General features: G+C 43.7%; 1 protein-coding gene across 1 annotated transcript in view; it reads left to right on the plus strand.

Moving 5' to 3' along the window:
- Nucleotides 1-19,676, plus strand: part of PIWIL2 (piwi like RNA-mediated gene silencing 2) — a 35,192-nt gene extending 15,516 nt beyond the window's left edge. The window contains 9 exon segments of the mRNA XM_073325008.2: nt 884-997; nt 1,908-2,096; nt 5,257-5,358; nt 6,708-6,827; nt 7,521-7,609; nt 8,472-8,577; nt 11,002-11,255; nt 12,156-12,263; nt 16,105-19,676. Of these exon segments, the coding sequence (XP_073181109.2) occupies nt 884-997; nt 1,908-2,096; nt 5,257-5,358; nt 6,708-6,827; nt 7,521-7,609; nt 8,472-8,577; nt 11,002-11,255; nt 12,156-12,263; nt 16,105-16,261 (1,239 nt within the window). The 3' untranslated portion in view covers nt 16,262-19,676.
- The last annotated feature ends 238 nt before the right edge of the window (nt 19,677-19,914 follow it).

The raw sequence follows: 19,914 nt of genomic DNA on the forward strand, positions 1-19,914 counted from the left end.
CACTCTCCTTACAATGTGTATGATAATCAAGGTGGGCCATTTCTAGCACAAATCCAGGTTTTCTCCCCACACCCCCCTCTCCCCCCAACACACACATAAACCCACTCTCCTGTTGGTAATAGCTTATCTAAAGTGATGACTCTCTTGTCAGTGAATTAAAAACCCAGCACGTTCTATGTCCTCCCATTGACTCCTAGACAGAGATGGAAAAGACCCTTGTAGGTGTCACTCCCTGCTAGTGCTGGATTATTCCATACGTGATACTCAAGTGCTTTGTCAATTCATTGACTTTTACTGGATCCTGTTCTCCATCAACTTTGCATATAGCTGAAAACCAAACTGCACCTCTTACTGTCCCCTTTCTTTAGTAACACACAGTGCGTTTAAGTGATGGTGGAACGAGAGATCCCCTCAGAATGCTTACACACAAGGGCCAGAGTGTAAAAACAAAACGAAAAACCTTTAACTCTGGCTTTCCTGATTTCTATGCAATTAGTTTCAACCTTAACTCTGTTAATCAAGCTTTGATATTAATAGTCTGGATTTTTCTTCCCCATGGCTATACTCTTGACTGTTTAAAAAAAAATTTTAAAACAAGCTAAAAAAATTCTTCTTCAGTGTTAAGACACAGCTTAGACATCATCTCACAATACGCAGTTCAATTGACGCTATTTACGTAGTCTTCATTGGAAGACCAGTAGGAAGAAAGTCTCCTTTACTTCCCATGTTGATGTATTTGGCAGTGGTATGTTGCACTACATGAAGTGAGATCACATGAAGTACTCATACTAGAAGGGCAGAGGGGCCTTCAGCAGCGTTTCCTGATGTCTGCACTATGTGTGTGAACAACGGTTGCGCATGGCTCTTGTTTTCTTCTCTTCAGACGCAAGGGCGCGTTCTCCCCATGGAAAGAATAAACCTGAGGACCAGCTCTTTTATGACTTCTGAGGACTTAAACTGGACCAAAGAGATAACAAGAGAAGCCGCCATCTCTACGGTAAATTCCTTCGCAGACAAAGAGGTTGCTTCCCAATACCAGGAATACGGTGGAGTAGCCTGTTAAGCCAGGTTTTTTGAAAGTGTCCCTTTGATTTCTAAATTGGGAAGGCCACAAGCAGCATTGGTGCTGCCCAGACTGTTTCAGTTAGGGTGACCAGATGTCCCAATTTTATAGGGACAGTCCCGATATTTGGGGCTTTTTCTTATACAGGCTCCTATAACCCGCCTACCCCGTCCCAATTTTTCACACTTGCTGTCTGGTCACCCTAGTTTCAGTCCCTACTGGACATGGAGTTGGATTTTTCCAAAGCACTAGATTTGTTAACACCAGCGATTGGTTGTCTTTCCAAGGTGTTAGTAGGAAAAGTCTTTCCTCAGAATGCTCATGCTCATTGGAGAGTGTAGTTAGGAGAAAGCTGTTTGGACGTGCTCCATCTGGAACTAGAAATCAGGATCCTCTCTTTATCACTTAATGCAATTTTTTAAAATTTTCTCCTCCCAAACTTGTGTAGATTGAAGTACGCAGTGAGTCTATGCTTCAGGAGAGCAAGGAGCAGGGCCTTTGGAAGCTGACTCTGCAGTGCAAATGCACATTTTGTCTGCTTTCTGGCTGTCTTACCTCAAATTTGGTGGGATATGAAGGAAAGAAGTGTCTAATAGTTGAGTCTTCTGTGTCCTTTTCCCAGCTCTTCCTTTGATTAGTTCTTTGACTTTGGGCACGCCACTTAATTTCTCTGTGCCTTGGTTTCCTCATCTGTAAAACAGAAATATATCTATTTTGGTGGGTGGGTAGTGAGGCTTTATTAATGGTTTGATAAAGTGTTTTAAGATCCTCTGGGGAAATCACCACCACCTTCACTTATACAGGCTATTTGATGGTGATGTTGGCTGTCTGGTTCTGCTCCTAGATTCCCATGCATTACTGGGCATTGTTTTATCCAAAACGGGCTGTGGACCAAGCACGAGAGTTGGTCAGCATGCTGGAGAAGGTCTCTGGCCCGATTGGCATGCAGTTAAACCAGCCTGCCTGGGTGGAATTGAAAGATGATCGAATAGAGACCTATGCCAGGACTATCAAATCCATCTTGGGCACTGAGGTAATGGGGAGGAAGGGACAGAGTGAATGGGGTTTGGGTAATCCTTTTTAGAGAGCTGTTCAGTTGGCATTCTCGTACCTCTAGGACACTGGGGCACTCGGATTGCACATATGAGAAATGTATTTGAGTCTGTCCATTTGGGAGGATCCTTTAAAGTATCATCATCCATGGGCAGTCATGTGCACATAGGGTAGTTTCCCTGTGTTTCTTGTGCGTGCACCACATTTCCACTGGAGTCTGTAGGGAGGGCTCTGGAAAAGCATTGACTGCTGGCTTGACATCTGCTAAGTGCTATGTAAGCCACGCGGAGCGATTATGGCTACAGTATGCCTGGTCCTGCCTTGAGGTGGGAAGAAGCTGCACTTTGCCGTGTGTCTCATTTCTGCCCTGGAGGGTTGTCGTTGTGCCTCAGTGGGTCAAAGCTTAGAATGCCAGTTTCAGAACAAACTGCTGAAAAATAGGGTGGACTCACCCCAAACTGGTGGTTATTCTATCATTAGATTACACCAAGCCAGTAACAAAAGTAAACTTCTGTCTCACCACGCTGGTTAACCAGGAGTCAAAAATGCAGTCTCCTTAGGCATTCCAGCCCTTATTTCACCAGAGACCCATGGACTCTGTGTGGTTATTGAAAACCAGTTTCATCACATATGGTGTCCTTCTAATTCCAAGAGATCAGCCATATAGCCAGATAAATATGTAACTCAGATCTTACCCAATAATCATGCTGCTGCCAGTCCTTTAGTAACTAAAATCTAAAGGTTTATTAATAAAAGAAAAAAGAGGAGTTGTTAATGGTTAATAGATCATATACATACAATAATTGCGAAGTCCATATATTGGGTTTGTAGCAGTGATGGTACAGATGGCTGGCTTGTAAAATCTCTCCAGTAGCTTCCAAAAGATTGGAAGGTCCTCAGCCCATAGTTCAGAATGCTCCTTTTTAGTTGTAAATCCACAGTCCAGAGAATCAGGGCAGGAAAGAGACAAAATGGAGTCATCTCAGGGGTCTTTTATACCCTTTGCCATGTGCCTGGAAATTGACTGGTTCAGACACAGCTCGCAACCTCTGTTTGTGCAAAGTCACTGCCTTAAGATGGAGTCTAGGGTCACATGAGCATATCACATGTCCTTTCACGCTTTGACGCACTGAGGCAGCCATTGGCTCCTTGGAGCCTGAAGCATTCTTCTATTGGGATATGTAAGGGTTAAGTAGAGACCTGGGAAACCGCTGGTGTGCTGACATGGTATTCGGGAGTAGAGGCACTGTTTTTTGCGCTTGATAAAGCGCTACCCCTCTCCCTTCCCTTCTATTTGGTAAGGATTGATAAGCGTTGCAGCTGCATAAGGAATGTGGTTGCTCCAAGGATCCCCTTTGTGCAAAGAGGTGTTATCTCCCCCCTCTCTTCCTTTGCCAGCTACGTAAATGAGCTGGGGGTCATGGCCCCTTCTTCCCTTCCCTGTGAACTGCTGATCTAGGGAATTTGTGGCTGCAATTATTGCAAAGAAGTGTATCTTCAAGGTAAAATTGTCTGTAGAATATGCTTAATGCTGTAAACAGTAATCGGGGTCGGGATAATTATATTCAGCGTATAGCTTTTAATATTCATTGTCTGGGCCTTCCTATTACTCAGTAAGGATTTCGGGGGTGTTGTAGTACATGTAGGTATTTAGATAGAAAGAGTGTGTTGTAACTAATTCAGCACTTACTCGACAATTGGATCCAAAAGAACAAGTACCACAGTAAAGAAGCCCGTTTACTCAATCCACCTCTGGGTCCTCCTGCTCAATCTCTAACACCCTCCATCCACAGAAAGAGTTGTCTGGGCAAAATGAGTTTCTTCTATGGCCCATTGTTAGCATGAAATGCCCTTAATGGGCCATCAAGCTTGAATAGCCCATTCACAATGGGCTGGCTAGACTGGATGTAAAGTACCTTGTGTTTATTCCTGGGGTAACACCCACATTTGAGATAAAATGATGATACGTGGATTTAAGCAGGATAATGTTATTTAGCCAATCGTAACTTTTCCATTGACACCTTACATGACATACTTTGCACAAGATTTGTTGCAATCAAATAACAGTGGCAATATCAAGGATGTAAATGGTCATATTTCAATCCTACAGCATCACAAGAGTATCGGACTCTGGTATGCCCTAAATACAAATCATGGGAGCTGGAAAGCTCTGCAGTGCTTTGAAGGCCCTGTGCATGGGGAAGAGACCTACTTATCCACATTAGACACAGTCTACCCTTTGTGGACTGTTTCTATGGGACTTGCATATGGTGTTGCTCTACTCTTCAACTGCAGGCTATCAAAAGCTTATCTTGAATTAATATATTAACTATAAAGAGCTGCATGTTGATTGCGATGCTTGAAGATAAGCGACTGATCAGCAAAGGTCTTGAGAGAGACTTTGCTACCTGCCCACATTCTGTTCCTGGGATCTAATACAGATGTACTTGTAATGTTCCTTTGCACTGTTATGGTGATAAGGTCTTGGCCTGTTTATGTTAGTTATTTGTGGAACAATTGTTTCCCAACCCTCCGCAGTAATGACTTCTGTGCCATGGGATCTTTCACAACATGCAGCTATGAATGCCTTGGTGCTTGTTATCTCAGTTAAACGAGGCACGAGGTTTGCTTTAATTGCTGTAGTTCATGTCATGGAGGTTGGATGTGAGCCCATAAGTGAAGGGCTTTGATACTAGAAAGGAACACTGGGGTTGCACAGTTCATGGTGGTGTTACTGAAGGCCTGTGCTCCCAAATCCAGTCCATCTCCAAGCCTTATGTATAAACAAGGGGGTGGAGGGAGCTGGGGAGACCTGACAACTAATGAGGTGCACAGTTGTTACTGTGAAGGTGCTAATCATACCAAATCTGTTCTTAAGAGTATTGGCGTAACTCCAGTAACAGGCTCTTGGCGAGGATTTGGCTCGCTCTCTGACAAATAGCTGCGATACTGCTCTTGGCTGCTGCTTTATTAGACAGTGGGCACCAATGTCCCAGGGTTGTGTGTTCCTTCCCTTCATCACAGTGCTGCAAGGGGGGGGGGGGTGCTGCATTCATTCCATTGCAAAGGCAGAGCAAAGTCTGTGAGCATCCAGCAACATTTGTGGTGCGAAAGCTTGACTCTGCATTTGTCTCTTGAAGGGTAAGATGCAGGTGGTCGTATGTATCATCGCCGGGACCAGAGATGACTTGTACGGAGCCATTAAAAAGCTGTGCTGTGTGCAGTCTCCAGTAACCTCTCAGGTGAGTCAGGTCACTGTGGTATTATAACTTCTCGGGGCGGGGGTTAGACGTGGTGGAGACAGGGATTCCATGCACACAGCTCTTGCCTGGCAGACCACAAAATCCTGTCCATTTCACCCTCATCTGCATTTGAAGCTTCCCATCACATTTCTCTCTGGAGCCAGTGCACCCATAGAAGCAGTGGAGCAGGCAGGCTCATCTGGCTATATAAACAAAACCCTACAGTAACACAAAATTATGACCATTTAACCTAACCCTTAAGTATACAGTAAACAGCCATGTAATTTACTGTTTACCTCTAAATTAAGTCCAGTATAGCGAAGTTGGCATGCTTAGAAAAAGGCCTCCTGTGGCTGGAACTTCATCTTGGTCATCATGTTGTCTGTAGTAGAATAACAATAGGTTGTATTTAATCTTGTAATTAGTCACATTCAGTGTGTTGTGGACTCTTGCCTTGCTTGTGACTATAGTGTCTAGTCTTAAAGAACTGTTGCATGGTTATCTCTGTAAGTATCTGTGGCTCGCTGGGGCTTCATGTGTTTCACATCTCTGCCAGCGGAACAGCAAGGATAGAACTCCAATCCCCCTGTTCCAAAACCTCAGACCCCTGCCAATTGAGCAAAAGGAGTTTCTCTAGCTGTTGTGAATGTAAGACCTATGGCAACCGTTGAGGAGCTTGGATTCCATTCAGAAGAGGAAGATAGTGCAGATACAACAGCCAGCACATACAGTGTGTGTTTAATAAAAAAATTAAAAAAAAAAAAAAGTGAAAGTTGCTAGAAAGACAGTTTAGTTTGCTGAAGGATGTAATGCAAACATGATTCCGTTTGGGGAAACCTCTTTTCTTTTCCGATGGGTGGAGAGCGACATAAATGCTCGTCGAGGGTGTAAGCATCCTTAAAAATACTTGCCAGCTTTGGATGAAGTGGGGGTAAAGGGCTGGATGGGTATCAGTTTTTGTGTTCACTGCGTATGAGACTTTTGTTAAGTGAAGGCTAAATTCTGCCCTCAGATGAACATTCAAAACTCTTGACTTAATGAGAATTACACTTGCAGATCCAGGGACCAGAACTTGGTTACACGGGCTTTAACAAATGCAAAGTCTTTCTTTTACTACTTTGTTAAAAGATTTGAGAAAAAGCAAAGAAATAGAATACTAATGGAAAAACTTAACAGCCATTAAAGTTGTATAGTTGGATGCCTTGCAATATGCAAGTATAATCTGTTAAATTTATGATAGACTTTTATAGTAGGAATACAGTCTGGGGCGGAAAAAAGTAGACCCTGCTTTTGCAGTCTTAAAAACTTAGCGGGAGTTAACTGATTTTTAATATTTCCCATTGCTGCAGGTCATCAATGCTCGAACCATCATGACCCAGCCAAACAAACTAAGGAGCATAGCACAGAAAATTCTGCTGCAGATTAATTGCAAGCTAGGTGGGGAACTCTGGGGAGTGAACATCCCATTGGTAAGCCATGCAAAAGTTATTTCCATCGAGGGAGGCTTCAGCACACTGAATGACCTACCTGTAGGTGCAGGGCTCTCATCTGTGACTTCTCTGTGGCCTTTTATTCCTTTCCCCCACACGCGTGCATGGCATGTGCATGCACAAATATTAATTCATCCTAGATCAGATAGAGGAAGAATAGTTCATAGTGTAAAAGGGGTATTCGGGCTCTCTGAAATGTATCCCCCTTCTTCCCTCTTTCACAGGGGAATGTACTTAACCTGTCTCTTACAGGCCATCAGCCATGCTAGCCTGGGGCTCAGGAGGCTTGGGTTTAATTCCCAGCTCTGCCACAGACCTCTTGCATGGGCACTTATTCTCTCTGTGCCTCCATTATCCGTCTGTAAAATGGGGATAATAGCACTTCCCTACATCATGGCAGGGAGGGTGTTGTATACCACAGTACCGATGAAGGATAGATAAAATGAACTGTCTGGTTAGCTCTCTGGTGGTAACTAGTACTTTTGATTAATTCCAGGGATTTTATAACCACTGCAGGACTTGAGCCCGAGGGTGGAACTCCCTCCTGGCATTTAATTCAGCTCTGCTTTTTTGCTCTTTAGAAAAAGTTCAGATATAGTTTCCAGTGAAATGGTGAGTTCTGCCTGTGACTCTCAGTTCCCCACTGCACTGGGCTTCCTTTCTCCTTTCCAGAAACAGCTGATGGTGATTGGCATGGATGTGTACCACGATCCCAGCAGGGGAATGCGCTCTGTGGTTGGCTTCGTTGCAAGCACCAATCAGTAAGTTGTTTCTACATTAGAGTAGGTTCTACCCCTTTACATGCCTGTAAAACTTGGACCTCTAAGCAGCTCAGTGTTTGGCTGATGTGCGCGCCTCACACTGCAGCCAGTGTTTGTAGAGAATCTGACACATGCCATGGACTGTAGAGGGAGACAGATGGATCTGTTCTTTAATGGAGCGTTCCAGATTACTCTGTCACAGTGAAGATCCTGCATAGTTCTCAAGTAGGGTAGCTGCTGTTTTGATCAATTTTCAACTGGTGTATTCCCCTCTGCTTTCTGAAGTGTTGGTCAACTAAGCACACAATAAGACCTGGCCAATAGCAAACTGGGAGACTCTCTGGGAAGCTTGTCTTACTCTTCCATGCTTTTGACAGTCTCTTGCTGGAGGAAAAAGTGGTGTCTGTGATTAAACTGCATATTGTCAGACACAGATGAAAAGCCTTCAGATCTTGAGTGTTTTCCTATACTTGCACTGCTAGGGAGTTGCATTTGTGGTGGAAAAGTTGCAACACTTGCCTGGAAGCGAAACTCTTTTCTTTATCAATAAAGTCACTTTATGGCACTGCCTTGCCCTTACTAAAAAAGAGGCGAGATATTGATTTAACCTTGGTTGTCCTTTTCAACGGGGTTTAACAACTTGTTTGTTTGCAGTCACCAATTCCCAATGCCAAGGACCAGCTGGCATTATCTCTGATCATCTGGTGCCCCTATTGCCATATGCCTGAATCCTTTTAGAAACAGTCTGAGAAAAGATGTATGCAAAGCCGGAGCTGAATTTGTTTTGATTTGTATAACTGTTTTGGGCTTCGGCTCACAAGAGTTCTGTAGGTAATATTTACCTCTCTCCTTCTGCCATGAGTGCTGTCACAAAGTGGTATTCTAGGGTTGTGTTCCAGATGCCTCATCAGGAAATTGCAGACAGTTTGAAGCTTTGCCTGGTCGGTGCCTTACAGAAGTTTTATGAGGTGAGGAAACGTAGTGGGTGACTCTTTGCTGACCACTACAAGAAATGGATAAAACTGCAAAGAGAAAAGTGTGCCTAGCTTGAAACATACATCTCCTTTTGTGTACTCAGGAGTGCGGGCACCATCTCTATTCAGTACCCTAGGGTGAAGAGTTGTGGGTGCCATTTTATTGATTTTAAAAGATGGGATAGTTCTATGGATATCAAGAATATCCAGAGTTGTTATATTTAATGACACACAAATTTGAAAGGAATATGAAACCTCGTGCTTCAGGGCTTAAGCCGATCTCTAACTATTAGAGACCAGTGTAAGGGGCAGATTGTCCCATATCTGAACGTGCACCTTGCACCTTTTTCTGAAACATCTGGTGCTGGCCACTGTCAGAGACAGAATACTGGATTAGATGGGTTTAGGTCTGACTCAGTCTGGTAATTCCTGTGTACTGGATTGCTGTCCAAAGAGAGCACCAAAAACGGGATCTTACCCAGTAAGTGGCATCCACCTATTCACTGTGCTTCAGTGCATGAAAAATTAGGTTTGTCGCTCCCTGTGTTCATGAGGGTTAACATTCCCAACACAACCTGGAGTTCATTTTGACTGAAAAACTACTATAGTATCAGTGGAAGACATTAAATTGGGCTTTCTAAATGAAAAGTAGAACAAATAAAAGTTAAGCAAGTGAGTAAAAGACTTTGCAGACCTCACTTTGAATTTAAAAAGTGAAATGGCCCCTTGTTTGGCACAGCATGCATAATCTTCCTTCCTTATCTCAGGGACTTGCTTAATTACCTCGATGTGGCCTAGTGCACAACTGTGGCGATTGCTCAATGACTCCTCTCGCTTTCAATACCGCTACCTGTCTTAAGCAGTTAGATTCTCCTGTCTCTGAATAACCTCAGCCCTTTTATCTCACCATTAATCCCCTCGGTGCAAAAAAGGGAATGGTACGTTCTGTATTAAAGTGTAAGGACCATGATGTAGCTGCTTGATTATTTCACCACTTCAGCAGGTCGTGTATATGCTTTAATCTACAGTGGGTGTCCGCAAGTAAAGCCATGCTCCCATACGCACGGTTAGGTCTGCTTTAGGGTTTTGGGTTGCAAAAGCACTAATTTAAAAGGCAATCAGTCCTATTTATAAAAATGTAAATTAGATATGGAGGATTTTTATCTCTTGAGTTTTTCTTGTGGAAAGTGCCGGATTAACAGCTCTGGAAACTGAAGTCCAGTCACCGGACAGGTCCTTCATGGGCAGTGGTCGGGCAAGCTTTTCCCAGTACTGTCCTGTGAATATGCCTTAATGGTGCTCTGGAACGAACCCCTTTCTAGTGGGAGAAGGGGGATTCAATTTCCATGGCCCGTTCAGTCTTTAGCCTTTTTGATGAGGCTGTCCAGAAAGGTGTTGATTGTGGTGGTGGCTTTTCGAGTGTGGATACTTGTCAACTTGGGACTGGAATGAGACCCAGCAAACTCATTTCACATGGGAGTCGATGAACCAGCATCTTCCAGGGCAGCAGTTAAGTTGGCATCATTTGTATCCAAAAGCAGACTGTCTGCATTTAAACCCAAAGGAAAAAGATCAATCGTCAAAGCCAGAAGTGTCAGTGTATTTGTGTAGTCTTTGTGGCCCATTCTGTTTCACAGAATGCAAGCTTTCACTTCAAGGAAAGAATGCGTTTCTAGCCCATATGGCTGGGGTTATAACCTTCCAGATAGAAACTGATGCAGCACTGTCTCAGCCTGAGAAATACTTCTTCAAAATTAGGTGTTAACTCTTAATGCTCAAAATAACACATCGAGTCAGATTTTTTCAAGCAATTTAGGTTCCAAGTTACTGACTTCTTTCCCACCAAGTGATGCTGCATACAGCAGTGACTTTAACTAAAAGGTCCATGTCCTACGCTCAACTTTGCAAACTGCCCTTTGATGTCAGTGGGTACTCCATTACGGATCAAGAATGGTACTTGACCTTATATTTGTGAAAAGAAAAGGAATACTTGTGGCACCTTAGAGACTAACCAATTTATTTGAGCATAAGCTTTCGCTGTAGCTGACGAAAGCTTATGCTCAAATAAATTGGTTAGTCTCTAAGGTGCCACAAGTACTCCTTTTCTTTTTGCGAATACAGACTAACACGGCTGTTACTCTGAAACCTTCTATTTGTGGACTCTCAGACCATACTCTCCAAATATAATTTGGCCTCCTTCACAGCGTGAAGGTTCAATAAGACATCAAATTCACCCATGTTACCCTAGACCATTCTTAGAATCATAGGGTTAGAAGGGACCACTAGGGTCATCTAGTCTAACCCCCGCCAAGGTGCAGGATTTGTTGTTTCTAAACTATCCAAGATAATGGCTATCCAGTCTCCTTTGGAAAACCTCCGGTGAAGGAGCTTCCATTCTTTGTCTTGTTTCTTATTCAGGTGAACCACTGTCTCCCTGAGAAGATAGCAGTTTACAGAGATGGGGTGTCAGACAGCCAGCTGAACACAGTGGTCAGCTACGAGATCCCACAGCTCCAGCAATGCTTTGAAGCCTTTGAGAACTACCAGCCCAAGATGGTGTTCTTTGTGGTTCAGAAGAAAATCAGCACCAATCTCTACTCTGCTTCCACTGAGCACTTTGTAACCCCTGCTCCAGGGACTGTAATTGACCATACTGTCACCAGCAGAGATTGGTGAGTGGCAGGCAACCCACAAAAGTCTGTTCTCTGCCAGCATCCATATATTCCCCCCCATCACCGTTCTGTAACCGCCAATAAAAGTGGAGAGTCAAGTTGCATTGCATTACTAGCTTGTGGAAACCTAGTGCATATTTCAGTTCCAGAGCAAAGGGTTGAATATGGCTCAGCACTGGCTTGCCAATCATAGCCAGAGAGGATGGTCTAATGAATTTGGTACCTAGACTTTCCAGACCCGGAGAAGCTCAATTCAGTCCTTCGTTTACCTGCCTCAGTAGGATACCTTATGTAACAATGCCATTTACTCTGGAGCGCTTTCTCATTAGACCTTGCAAAGAGGGTCCCGTCTGTTCTCTATGTATGTTAAACATACCCCTGAATAATAGCTCTTTGTAAGCTCAGATTTGTTTCTCTCACCAGCAGAAGTTTCTCCGATAAGAGATTACCCCACCCACCTTGTCTCTCTCATATCCTGAGACCAACGCTGCATAAAACATACCCCTAGCATTTTATAAGAAGGGGTTTTGCTCTGTCCTTACTCAAAATTTCCCATCCACTTCCCCACGATACTGGTTGCTCTCCATCACAGAACGTGTGGCATGAATATAGACTGAAGTGGTTTGGGAATGAAAGGCCCTCTTACATATGTAGCTCTTAGGCATTGTTGCTGTATAATTGGTGTGTAGATGCTAGTGTACCCATGGGGAGGGTACGCTGAGGGAGTAGACAGTGAGGTCATGCTGTGATTTCAACTTAGAATGAAACCTTGATAAAGCAAACTCAACTTCAGGTGTAAAACCCCTTTAGCAGACCTACCTAAGAAACTGCCACAGGCTTTTCTCTTGTTTACAGGTGGTCAACTTGACTCTTTAAAGTGTTTCTCTTTATCCTTCTCAGGGTGGATTTTTACTTGTTGTCTCATCACGTCCGGCAGGGTTGCGGCATCCCAACGCGCTATATCTGTGTGCTTAACACGGCCAACCTCAGTCCTGACCACATGCAAAGGTGAGAGCACTGAGCAGAGGGGTCTTCCTCAAACACCCGCTCCCTACAAAGCTGCATGGCTGAGTAGCTGGAGGTGGCACTGATGACATGTAACTCGGGTCTTGAACGTTTTGTGACGTCGTCCAAATCCTGCCCTAAAGAGAAGTGGAAGTTGCTCCCTTGTGCCTTCTGATGTGATTGCAGAGGTGCATTTAGCAGCTGCTCCACACCTCCCCCAGCCCCCCGAAATGCTGGCTATCTACTGCTGCGAGAGTCAGCATATTGGACTTACTGGTGCAGTGGTCTGATCCAGCATGGCACATCTTCATTTTGGAAATAGCTTCTGAGTTTATTTGCAAAATTTGTTCTACTAGGTGAGGCAGGATCGCTTGCGAGTTGGGCATCTTCGCATATTATTTCCCATTTTTCTTTTTCCAGGAAATACTAGCTCGAGATATTTCTGAATTTATTGAAGGGGTGCGGCGGGAAATTATGGCCAAAAGTCCAGCAATGATGATGTCAAACTCTGATTGGTTTGGCCATTTCTTGTAATCTCTTGTTCTCCAACAGGACTTAGTATTGAGAAATACTTTTTCAATACACAGCTGCAAAGCTGGAACTTTCCCCAAGGCCTGTTGTTGCAAAACAATCTCCATTTGGAAATTAGCTAGAGATCAACATGTACCTTTACAAAGAATGAGGTGAAATGACTTCCTGTCATGCCTTAATTCATTGGCTCAAATGCTAAAGACTCAAAAATGAATGATACAGAGAAGGCAGATTGGACGTTCCTGTTTACCCTTCGTCATTATACAAGAACAGGGAGAGAATCAATGAAATTTGAAAAAAGTGATAAATGTAAATCAGATAAAAAGAAACTCTACTTTATACAATGTATAATTAGCAATTAGCCTGTGGAACTGACTGCCAATGACAATATATAATTGAGCAGGATTCAAAAAACGGTTAGAAATCTACGGATAACGAGCATATACACAGTTTGCATTAAGTAGGTCATTGCTGTCTTTTTAAAAGAGGATCAGAAACATACTTCCCCTGTGCGTAGCTTATTCCATAATTGTGCACTAAGGATTTTTGTACCTTCCTCTGAAGTAGCTGGTGCTGGCTGTCACACTTGCTGAGGTAACTGCAGCTCTGATCCCCTTCATGGCCTCTTCAAGGGTCTCAGGCTTATAGCCATCACCTCTCTTGGGGCACGGTCCTTTCAGTCCCCTCCTCTAGACTGAGGATTTAAGTTGCAGTTCACTGTGATACTGTTGTCAAGTCTGACTTAAGTTCAGTACCTGCCGTTCTTCTTTTTCTTGGGTAATGGCAGGGTTAACCAGTGACCATCCAGCCTTCAGAAAGCAAAGCAGTATTTGTTCAGAACAGAAGCATTACAGAGAAAACGTATCTTAACGTGTAGGTCTCGGCTTACCAGCCAGTCACCCATCTTCTACATGGAGACCCTGTTAAGAACAGAGTCCTGAGTGTCTGTCTGTGTTGGTCACAATGTTGTTGTGACGCTTTCTGGGGTACCCAGGACCGTGAGGCACCTTGCTGCCACCTGCCCTTAGCATGAGGAAGCCTTGTCTGTGCCTGGTGGGGGGTCGGCTCCACAGGCAAAACAAGCCCTCCCCTGTCGGCCTACGCAGGCTCCACTGTCCCTCTGCAGGCTATCTCTGGGCCCATTTCAACCATCAAGCCCTCCGAGCTTCTCCATTGAGTGTCCAATCTCTGCTCCATGGACACTCACGGTATTCACCAATCCACTGCTCCCAAAGTAACAGTGTGCCCCACTTTCACCTCTGCTCACCACTCTACTTAACATAGATTCATAGATATTTACGTCAGAAGGGACCATTATGATCATCTAGTCTGACCTCCTGCACAACGCAGGCCACAGAATTTCACCCACCACTCCTGCAAAAAACCTCTCGCCTATGTCTGAGCTATTGAAGTCCTCAAATTGTGGTTTAAAGACTTCAAGGAGCAGAGAATCCTCCAGCAAGTGACCCGTGCCCCATGCTACAGAGGAAGGCAAAAAACTTCCAGGGCCTCTTCCAATCTGCCCTGGAGGAAAATTCCTTCCCGACCCCAAATATGGCAATCAGCTAAACCCTGAGCATATGGGCAAGATTCACCAGCCAGATACTACACAACATTCTTTCCTGGGTAACTCAGATCCCACCCCATCTAATATCCCATCACAGGCCATTGGGCCTATTTACCATGAATATTGAATTACCAAAACCATGTTATCCCATCATACCATCTCCTCCATAAACTTATCGAGTTTAATCTTAAAGCCAGATAGATCTTTTGCCCCCACTGCTTCCCGTGGAAGGCTATTCCAAAACTTCACTCCTCTGATGGTTAGAAACCTTCGTCTAATTTCAAGTCTAAACTTCCTGGTGGCCAGTTTATATCCATTTGTTCTTGTGTCCACATTGGTACTGAGCTTAAATAATTTCTCTCCCTCTCCGGTATTTATCCCTCTGATCTATTTATAGAGAGCAATCATATCTCCCCTCAGCCTTCTTTTAGTTAGGCTAAACAAGCCAAGCTCCTTGAGTCTCCTTTCATAAAACAAGTTTTCCATTCCTCGGATCATCATAGTAGCACTTAGATATGTTTATAGTGAAATCAAGTATAAGTTTATTTAACAACGCACAGGGTCAAGTAGTAGCAACTAGAAGTATTGGAAACAAATGGTTACATAAAAAATAAAGTCATAGCATGCATTCTAGAGCCTAGACGTAATTAACACGATATTTTATTAGATGTAAGAGTATTGCTCGTCCAAAATCCCTGTAGGCAGGCCGTGACCTTTTTGTTGTGAGTCATGCACGGTTAGCGTGCCTCTGAAGTGAAGGATTAAGTGTCTCTTTTGCACTCCAGGATATACCAGACCAATCATTTGTCATAATTCATGAACAGGACATGCACACTCCTGCTGTTTGTTCCTGTAGATTTCAGAATCTCTCAATTCACCCCTGCCTAAGTATGCACATAGGCACACAGCGTAAGGCATACAGTACACAAATGGCCAGGCAGGGAGATAGGTGTCATTTACGTCCTTCCTGAAAGGAACATTTCCAATCTGTCACCTCCTGGTGACGTGCCTGAACTCTAAGAGCATAATTTTCAGTATAGTTACATAACTCCTTAAATATTATCTGTATGTACATTTTTCATGGCTTTCAGCAAAGGCCTCACACGCCCCGCTTGGTGAACTAGTATGCAGATGTCTGACCCAGGGGACCCCTGTATAACCCTATGCATCTCATGTGCTCTCTATCAGTTGGTATCGGGGGTCCCTGGGTTATAGCTATGTCAGTTCTCGGATCAAGTTAGAGTAACCTCTCGCTTACGTGAGGGTGGTCACTTTATACAGCTGAGTTCTTTGTTTGGTAGCCTCCTTTTAACCAGCTCAAACTGGTATATGCAACTTCCCACACGGCGGGAGCACTTCTCCTGACTTGTATACCTGCCTAGAGATTTGCATAGATGTATCACCTCCCGGTTATTTTAATTCCTGCAGGAAGCTCCTTGTAACTCCCCATGGAGCCAGAAGACAATCCCTAGCTCCTAAATATACATATACTGTTAATAAAGCTGATATAATACCCTTTGGAGATTCCTAGTGTTGCATGGGCTGCTGTCAGAGCTAGGTTAACGGTTTGCCCCAGGGTGGCAATTCAGTGAGAGAAAGTTTTGGCCCTTAAAGAGCATCTATCTGGTGGCCTTGAAAGGACAGCCCTCCACTAACACTTGGTGTTCACTGTGGGTTAGACATACAGTGTCCCAAGTAGGGAGGTACGAATTCTAATGGAATCTTCTTTCCTCCTGTTGTTTCTAGGTTGACTTTCAAGCTTTGCCACATGTACTGGAACTGGCCAGGCACTATCCGAGTTCCAGCCCCCTGCAAATACGCTCACAAGCTGGCCTTTCTCGCAGGACAGTTTCTGCACCATGAGCCAGCTATTCAGCTCTGTGAGAGACTCTTTTTCCTGTAACCTGGAAAGCTGGGAGGTGAAGGGGAGAATCTAGCTCCTCAAACAGCAGATGGAGAAGGAAGCCTCTTGGATGGGGCTTTCATTGCTCTGTGGTCACCCCCTGAAAGGACACTGCACACCAGTGCCTCTGACAGCCATATAAAAGGAGACTCTCTTCTAAGTTTGTTTTTATAAATATATATATTCTGCATTTCTTTTTACTTGGTTACTTAAAAGACACTTGAACATTAGACCCAGAAACACAACCTCCTTTAAAATGGATGCAATAATCTGGTGGGGAATTTTGCTTCTTGACTTCTGTTGCTCTCCTGCATATGAAAACAAAAGCAGTATGCTGCCTTTACAGCAGCATTTTAACCCCACGTCCCCACTGCTGGGCTAATGGCATTGAGGTTGGCTCAGCAGCGCAGAAGTAAATAGTGTTAATTTCATACTCCAAGGGAGGGGTGTGATCAGGTCATTGCGGGTCATAGGAAAGGAACAGAATCAGCAGAGGTAGGGCTGTCTTTACTGGAATGTTGACCTAAGGTTAAAGATACTTAGCAGTGGCTATTTATGAATGGGTGCCTGGTAACAGCCATTTGCAAAGGGATGTGAAGATGCGACAGGAATGGATAAATCTTGTTTCAAAGGGTAGTGTTCAGTTTGCAAACAATTAAATCTGTTCCCAGTCAGCTGGTTGCCCCAGGAAATGGGACTGCAGGGTTCCATTGTGAGGGAGAGTTTGAGCTTGCTTGCTTGCTTGCTTGAGCATATGCAGGTGACATGCTAAGGGCTAGTCTACACTACCGCGCTCCCTGGGCTGCGCCAATGCAGCTGTGCTGCTGTAGCGTGTCTGGTGAAGATGCACTATGCGGATGGAAGAGCGCTCTCCCATCAGCATAATTACTCCACCTCAACGAGAGGCAGAAGCTATGTCGGTGGGAAAGCGTCTCCCGCTGACTTAGTGCTGGTGCAGACAGCGCTGAAGTCCATGCACTGTGTGTTCCTCAGAGGGGTGGCTTTTTCACACCCCAGAGCAATGTAAGTTACATCGACTTAAGCAGTAGTGTAGACAAGCCCGAAGAAGACAGTCAGGTATTTTTGAGCCTGGTGCCTGGATACACTGTTCAAAAGGAACATGGCCCACCTTTTCTATTTTATTTTATTTTATTTTATTTTTTTCTACTTTTTAAGAGCTGTCTCCGCTTGTACTGTAAATGCAACCTTCAGGAGCTTATATCTCCAACAAACAACAGCAGGTGTTGGGTGGTGGAGAAAGCTAGATCTTCCCACAGAGTTCCTGTTTATATCTGGGATGATTTTGTTGCATTTCAGTGCTCAACAAATAGTTCTGTAGTGCAGGCTAAGGCCAAGCACAATGTAGAAACTATTTATGCATCATCGTGGTGGAAGGCAGCTTTCCCGTGAGCATTTCCTGTGAGTTTCTGCACTTCTACCCTAGAGCAGGCTGCAGTAGGAGAGTTGCATTAAGCCAGAGCCCCAAAAAAACCACTAAATAAGACAGCCTCAGACTTGGCAGGGGGAGGGTTATCTACAGATTGTCTGCAGTCCCCGCCTTCCTCACTCCCACATGGGCTAATAGGATGTCCTAAGGCAGAAGAAGTGGTGTGCATGGGTAGTCGCACACACAGCTAGCGCTTGCAGTGACTGCTAGGATTATCTTCAGCTCCATTAAAGAGTGTGAGACTGAGTGATGATATGATGTAGGTGTACATTTTCACTCTGCCAACCTGGTGAACTGTCTTGATGATCTGCTCCTTGTGCAAACTGGAATTTCAGGAAGTGCTTGCTGCTGCTCCAGTCCTGGGATTGCCTTGCTGCTCCAGCACTTCAGTCGAATAGCAGGGCCAGCTGCTGCAATCGCTTGAGAGATGTCTGGTGACTCGGTTGAGACCACCATACTAGTTCCACTTGTGACTTAAGCCATTTTAGTTCCTTAGCTTTCAGAAATGGAAAGCCACAGTATATTAGCCCACTGTACCAGCTACCTTCCATCAGGTGTTGCCTTTTGCGCCTATAGCTCCCTGAATAATCAGTTTTCTGTGTATATTATCCCATCTTAGTCTGTGCTTTGGATTAGAGAGTGTGAAAGTAACTAAATAAAAACTGCATTTGTTGTATGTTCATTCCTTTTTTCACTGCCTCTCTGTAAATTTTTTTACACACACCTATTCTGTGTAGTTTCTAATGTACCACAACAGATTACAATTGACCAGAAAACTCCTGAATTATATGAAACCACATTGGCCGGTTTATGCCCAGGATTTACACAGCAGTCTGGGAAAAAGTTCCTTTGAAGTTGTCAGTTGATCAGTTCAGAAAGCCAGAAGCCCAAACACAGATGACTCATGTCTCCAAATGTTGGTTTACAGAAGAACTAGATTTTGTGTCGTTTAAAAGGTGCTGAGGTTGTGAAATGATTCATTGTGGTCCATGAAGTAAGACTTCTAAAATATACCTTTAATTAGACCATTGGGTTGGCCACAGTCCATGCCTCAGTAGTAGTACATTTACGAGCTGTTGTATTAGTGACCAGGGAGCGTTTCTGGAACTGTTGTTGATCTTTCTGGTAAACCAGTTCAAACAAACGGTTCATGTTCCAAAAAATGGCTGTTTCTGGAATGAACACCCTGCCAATGCAAAAGTATTGAATACTTATCCTTTTCCTAATTTCTGAACCAAATCACTGGGTGTACTTGAAAAATCTGACGGTCTTCCAATAGCTCTTTTTGGTTTTTTTGAATGTAGCTTTCAGTGTGTGTTGCTGTGTTTTTTGGGTTTTTTTTTTTTTGTGCTTTACAAACATTGGTGCTTATATGAAACCAAAGACAACCTATTTGCTGAGCCAAGTCCAAAAAACCCTGGAATTTATTTGACGCTTTTACAGTTTCTACTTCATTTTCCTTTTTTTTAATCTAATGCTTTAAAGAGCAGAATCTTACATTTTATTTCTTTTTGCAAATATGTGCTTAAAAGTTACTGGTTACTGTAAGAAAGCTATTTTTTACTTCTTCCTCTTAAGGCTGGGATAGCTGTTCAAAGTACCAAAGTTTTCCAGTTGCCATGTAAGCATGCAGCATCCTCAGGAAAGATGATATATTTGAGCTTTTCAACTATTTAGCATGTTTTTACTTGTATGCGAGGGGATGAGGCTAAAAAAACCTAGAATTTTAAAACTGTCTATGAATATGTTGAGATGCTGATCTAGAACTGACTCTTGGCTTGAAGATTTCTCTGTGAATTGATTGGAATTCATTTTGCAGTTGCATTTGCAAAGTTTCTGCATCTGTCCAATGGAATGACGCCTCTCAAGATTGGGAGTAGATTAAAGACTCTTGTATCTGTTTCTGGTTTTGTAGCCTCTCTTCTCAGTTTTAATACTGAATGGTTGAAAAACTTTTGTATAAATGTGTAGTTCTGTTAAACACAGTAAAATTATAACGGAACTCTGTTAAACATCTTCTCTTTATTGTGTTGAAAATGTGTTTTGCATTGGACTGTACCAATTCTAAGTGGTGAGAACTCCAGTGAAATGCCAAAAATCTCCCATTAAAGAGATGGTTTGCTAGACTGGAGCAAGTGGGGGAAGCCCAGGATATTAAAGCAGGCTCTCACCAGGCATGTATTTAGAAACAGACAAATTCATCAGA

The sequence above is a fragment of the Lepidochelys kempii genome, chromosome 26, assembly GCF_965140285.1.
Source record: "Lepidochelys kempii isolate rLepKem1 chromosome 26, rLepKem1.hap1, whole genome shotgun sequence".
Classification (NCBI taxonomy): Eukaryota; Metazoa; Chordata; order Testudines; family Cheloniidae; genus Lepidochelys; species Lepidochelys kempii.